The following is a 6,202-nucleotide window of genomic DNA, read 5'->3' as shown; positions in this document are numbered from 1 at the left end:
CCGGATTCTTTTAAATGTCAGATATTTCCATAATCTGTACTTTTGAGAATATCTTTCTATGCATGATTTCACCATTAAAAAGTCTTTAGATTCTCCTGGGTAAATGTGAACCATTTTTTTGTTGTTGTTGTTCTTTGAAGGAGATTAATTATAATACACNATAATACATGTTACATATAACTTATTTTAAATATATTTAATTAAATTATAAGATATAATTATATACATGTAATTAAGTATATATTACATATAACTATAAAATTCATGTAATTTTGCCTAAATCAAGCAGCCCCTCTGTCAGTCCCTGTAGGCTGCTGTAACAAAATACCGCAGACCTGGGGACTTGTGAACAGTAAGAATGTGCTGCTCACACTTCTGGAAACTGGAGGCCCGAGGTTATGGGGTCGGTGCGGTGGGTTCTGGTGAAGACCTCTACCAGGCTGCACACCGCCTGGCTTCTCCCTGTGTCCCCCCATGGTGCAGGCGCTGGGCGTTCTGTGGGGTCTCATCCCTCCATGGGGGGTCCACCCTCATGACCTCAGTACCTCCTGAAGGCCCCACCTCCTGTTACCATCATATTGGGCATTATGATTTCAACATATGAATTTGGGGGGCAGGGACACAAACATTCAGACCATAGCACCTGCTAAATATTAATTCTAAAATATCAAAAATTTCGCTGGGGCGCCTGGGTGGCTTAGTGGCCCAAGCGTCTGACTTTTGCTTAGGTCATGATCTCGCGGTTCGTGGGTTCGGGCCCTGCGTCGGGCTCTGTGCTGACTGCCAGCTCAGAGCCTGGAGTCTGCTTCGGATTCTGTGTCTCCCTCTCTCTCTGACCCTCCCCTGCTCACGCTGTCTCTCTCTCTCTCTCCTAGAAATAAATAAAACATTAAAAAAATCTTTGGGGGCGCCTAGTGGCTCAGGTTAAGGATCCGCCTTCGGCTCAGGTCATGATATCACATTTCATGAGTTCAAGCCCTGCGTGGGGCTCTGTCCTGACAGCTCAGAGCCTGGAGTCTGCTTCGGATTCTGTGTCTCCCTCTCTTTCTGCCCCTCCCCAGCTTGAGCTTTGTCTCTCTCAAAAATAAACATTAAAAATTAAAGTAAAATATCAAAATTTAGTGAACCATGTATCTTAGAGATGAGGTTGCAATACACTTAAATTTAAGTGGTGTTAAAAGAGGAAATTCTTGGGGGGGCCTGGCTGGCCCTTGATCTTGGGGTTGTGAGATCTACATGGGGTGTAGAGATTACTTAAAGGAAGGAAAAAAAAAGAGAGAAAGTTCTTGGATTTCTTATTATTGAAGTTCCATTAAGACAAATTGATGGGAATTAAAGAAAAAAGGACACATCAATGGGACTTTATATTTAAATTTTTTTTTAAGTTTATTTATTGAGAGAGAGAGGCAGAGAGAGGGAGAAAGAAAGAATCCTAAGTAGGCTCCACACTGACAGTGTGGGCNAATTAAAGTAAAATATCAAAATTTACTGAACCATGTATCTTAGAGATGAGGTTGCAATACACTTAAATTTAAGTGGTGTTAAAAGAGGAAATTCTTGGGGGGGCCTGGCTGGCTCAGACAGAAGAGTGTGAGACCCTTGATCTTGGGGTTGTGAGATCTACATGGGGTGTAAAGATTACTTAAAGGAAGGAAAAAAAAAGAGAGAAAGTTCTTGGATTTCTTATTATTGAAGTTCCATTAAGACAAATTGATGGGAATAAAAGAAAAAAGGACACATCAATGGGACTTTATATTTAAATTTTTTTTTAAGTTTATTTATTGAGAGAGAGAGGCAAAGAGAGGGAGAAAGAAAGAATCCTAAGTAGGCTCCACACTGACAGTGTGGGCCTCAATCTCACAAACCATGGGATCATGACCTGAGCTGAAATCAAGAGTCGGATGCTTAACTGACTGAGCCCCCCTCCCCAGTGCCCAGGCCAGGAACCTGGGGAATTTATATTTTTGATCAGTTGAATAGACACCAATGTCAACACGTGGAATATTTTTCTTAAAAGCTCTTTGTGTATTATTTTGATTCACTTCTTTGTGGCATTTGGTGCAATTAACTTTTTGAATTAATCTTGAAAAAAAAGCATTTTAAAAAAGCAGAAAACTTTGGTGTGTCAGAAACTGCAATCCATCTAAAACTTTAACCTTTTCTGGACCCACAGGGACCCCGAGCTCTTCCCCATGATGCACAGACAGAATCCACCTCTGCGGCGGCAGAAGGGCGGCCAGGTTTGGAGCTACCACGTCAAAGGTCACCACTTAGAAAACTATATCTCCCTCTTCTCCATCACGTGGTGGTGCTGAGAACCCAGGAGTGTTTTCCTTTTTTTTTTTTTTCAATTTTTTTAATGTTTTTTTTATTTCTGAGAGAGAGAGAGAGACAGCGTGAGCAGGGGAGGGTCAGAGAGAGAGGAAGACACAGAATCCAAAGCAGCTCCAGGTTCTGAGCTGTCAGCACAGAGCCCAACGCGGGGCTCAACTCACAAACTGTGAGATCATGGCCTGAGCCGCAGTCGGACACTTAACTGACTGAGCCCCCCAGGCGCCCCTACGAAGACATACCTTACTCACAGTTACAGAATGGTCCCCATTTCCTCATTCCTGACAGCATCCAGTTCAGAGCAAAGCTATCCCTGAATCCTTCCCCAAAGCACCCAACACAAGCCCAGATTCTCAAATAAGTTCTTTCTAGCACGTTCTTACTGAGGAGCCCCATGGTTCCCCACAGTAAATGTTCCTCCGCAGGGCATTCAGGAGCAAACCACCTTCTGGGGTGACAGGTACAGTCCCGGTCGTCTCTGACTACGTCTTCGGGAGAATGTTATTTCTCAAATCTCGAGATAATCCTGTTTTGTCCCAGGGAGTAGAGCGGTGGCAGGACTGAGGGGGATGGATTCACATGATCACCACCCCCTCCTGCAATGACATATTGGGGAAAATTCTGGAATCATGGCCATCTGACAAAGCTGGTTCCAAAAGAATTGACACCCGCGTTCTTACCAGGGTACTGAGCTGTCAAGCCACAGTAGGAGGCCACGTTGACGAAGAGGACTGTCTTGCCCGCGAACTGCTGGAACTGGACGTAGTCCCCAGCACTGAGCGTGAGGGCGCCGAACTCGTAGATGGTGCCCGTCACCCCCGGATAGCAATCCACCTGGAATGTAACAAAAACACCATAGTGACGTGATAATTAGATAAACAACAATCCCCAACACCCGAGGACTTTTGCAAAGTGCTCGAAGGTCTTTCATGTACCGCGCAAATCTAAGAAGCGAAGAGACTGTTTGCAGCAGTATTTTTAGTTATGGCGAAGCCACCACTAGAATGTGTGTCTTATAGGTGAAATTCCTTTATATGTGTGGGGGGCCTGGCTGGCTTCCTCAGTAGAGCACGTGACTCTTGATTTTACGGTTGTGAGTTTGAGCCCCACATTTGGTGTAGAGATTACTTAGAAAATAAAATACTTTTAAAAAGCGTCTGTGTATGCGTGCATGTGTGCATGTGTGTATGTGTGTGCATGCGCGTGAGTGTATACGTGTGCATGTGTGGTACAAGCTCTGTGTGACACACTAGCCGTGCCTGGAAGGTCATCACAGGTGTCCCCCGGCCTCTGACACCAGCATGCTAATGCGATGTTGCAATCACTCCAGCCCTTCTCAAGTTTTCTTAAGAGATCTCTGCGGCTTTACATCCATTTCTCATCTATCTATTCTTAAACTGTGATTTACTTCCCCCACAGCTGGGCCAATAACGAGCTCCGCCTCTGGGTCCCACGAGGCCGCTCCCAGAGCCTTGACAGTGGGGTGCTCGCGGGTACAGGCCTTCTTGGTGCCCGCCTCCTTGCCGCCTGCCACTCAGGCTCTGCTCCTGGATGAAATGGGAAGGGCGGGGAAGGAGCTGCCTGCCGACCAGCAGCCACGTTCCAGGCAGGCCAGGCCCCAGGGACAGGCTGAGCTGCTCCCGTCTAAGGAGACTGCACAGAAGCCAGAGGATTTTAATGATGGAAGGTGAGCTTGCAGGGATCTGGTCCGTAAACAATGGCCTGGAGCAGCAAGGAGATTGCCTGAGGTTGGGCTCCAATGGGGGACAGCCACACGCTGTTTTCATTCCCCCCGTCTGCAGCTGCTTCCTCACTGTCCTGGAGGAGGAGGAGAAGGAGGGGGGAGGGGAGGAGGAGGAGGAGGAGGAGGGGAGGCAGCGGCTGACCCCAGGCGGGCACCTTGCCTAGGTGTCTGGACATTCGTCCACACGGGAGCACACGCATTAATCCAAACATCTAGGAACACTGGCCTCAGGAAGCCCCTGAGTTGTCATCTGAGCCCCGATGTTCCCGGGGCCTCCAACTCTGCTCTATGCAAAACCCTTTCTACTATTTGCCTTTCTTGCTACTTAGTTAAAAAAAATCACATGGAGGGGCGCCTGGGTGGCTCAGTCAGTTAAGTGCCCGCCTTCAGCTCAGGTCATGATCTCACAGTTCATAGGATGGAGCCCCATGTCGGGCTCCGTGCTGACAAGCTCAGAGCTTGGAGCTGCTTCAGATTCTGTCTCCCTCTCTCTCTCTGCCCCTCCCCTGCTTGTGCTCTTTCTGTCTCTCTCAAAAATAAACAATTAAAAATTAAAAAAGAAGGACATGGAAATCCTTCCAAGGACTGTGATGTGTGTGCCTCTTGCCTTCATGCGACCTTACCCCTGGGGTCAAGAGCTCCCAGCTTTTGTCCCTCACTGTGGGTATCATGCTGTAAGTGGGAAACAGAACCCCAAGAAAACTGTACCCTTGAAGGCTGGGTGAGTTCTGCTCCAGCCTGAAGGCATCAGGATACTCTAAAATACAGCCATTGTAGTCACAAGATGGCTTTCTAGAGCGGAAAGTCCACCCCAACCCGGGGGCAGTGGCTGCTACAGACCGCACACCTCCCACAGGCGGCCTCTTTTCAGAGAGGAGAAATGCGCTTACATCCACTACCAGTCTGGGCATTTTATATGTGTCATCTTACACATCATAGGGACCCCGTGACGGAGCGCTCAAAGTGGTTTGTGGACCTAGACAAGTCTCACCTGGGGACATATTAGAAATGCAAGTTTCTGGGTTCTCCCGAGCCCTGCGGACCCAGAAACTTTGTGAGTGATGGGAAAAGAAGGAACAAAAGCTGAATTTTGCTGCAGCCTGAAGTCTCCAGGCAGGGTTCCTAGGGCTTGCAGGTCATAACACTCCCACAGCTCCGTCCAGACTGCCTTTCATGCTTCACCACATGCTCTGGTTGGTGTGACTTCACTAACCATAAACTCCGCCCCTAGACGTGCCTTAGCAATCATCATCAAACATGGCCCCTGATAGACATACGGAGGATCTGAGGACTAAGGTCTTACAATAAATAGCCTTATGGTAGCAGCAGCTACCCTAGCTTCCGAATTCCTTAGACTCATGCTGTCCCCCAACCCTCATATAATCAGTCACCCCTCAGGACCCAGTGCAGCTCTTTCTGCCCACGGGTCCCGTCCCTGTGCTACAGTAAAACCACCTTTTTGCACTGAAAACGTCCCAAGACTTTTTCTTAATGGTTCGCGGGTGGGCTCCCATCTAGTGGGACCCAGCACCCTGTGCTCTGCCCAGCTGTCCGGATGACTCTCGCCCGGGGGTCCCTGCGCTTTATTCTCCAGCTTCTACAGGGGAGGGCTAGGCCAAGAAAAGGGATGTAACTGGTTTAAGGCCTCAAGTGAGGCTGAGTTTTTGAACGACTTTGTCTGGTTTTAAAGTTAAGACCTGTTGGTACCTCAAGTCCCCTACGGAGTCCCCTGCCGTGTCCTAAGGCTCGCACACACATCTTTTACAGGGTGGCTGGTGACCTCCAGTGTGGGGCTCTCCCAAGGGCATCGGGCGCTTTGCACACCCCAAGACCTAAGAGCAAATCCTCTTCCTCGAGTCCCCCCACTACTCTCCCGCTCACCAGCCCACCTCCCCTAAAATTAGATCTGGCCAATAGCTACCCTGGCCTGTGTGTTTGTTTTATTACCCCCTGAACAAAAGACAAGCCCCGTTCCCTGACCCTGACGCCCCAGGTACATCCCAGCCTCAGCTAGCTCTCTTCCCTGGGTTCCAGCCCGGGGGCAGCGCCGCACCGCCCGGCAGGGGCCGCTGGGCGGGGCTCGGGAGACGGGCGCGGCGGCCCCGGGCGGGACGGGGTGCGGCGCTC

The 6,202-nt window shown here is 49.0% G+C and overlaps 1 protein-coding gene across 1 annotated transcript in view; it reads right to left on the bottom strand.

The window, feature by feature from the left end:
• The window catches only part of LOC144221859 (glutathione peroxidase 6-like), a 14,194-nt gene that overhangs the window by 5,106 nt on the left and 2,886 nt on the right, over window positions 1-6,202 (bottom strand). The window contains exon 3 of the mRNA XM_077752372.1: window positions 3,012-3,165. Within this exon, the coding sequence (XP_077608498.1) occupies window positions 3,012-3,165 (154 nt within the window). The remainder of the gene's footprint in view (window positions 1-3,011; window positions 3,166-6,202) is intronic.

This window comes from Crocuta crocuta, unplaced genomic scaffold (genome assembly GCF_008692635.1).
Source record: "Crocuta crocuta isolate KB4526 unplaced genomic scaffold, BGI_CrCroc_1.0 scaffold336, whole genome shotgun sequence".
NCBI classification, from domain to species: domain Eukaryota; kingdom Metazoa; phylum Chordata; class Mammalia; order Carnivora; family Hyaenidae; genus Crocuta; species Crocuta crocuta.
This window is presented reverse-complemented; position numbering and strand designations above follow the sequence as displayed.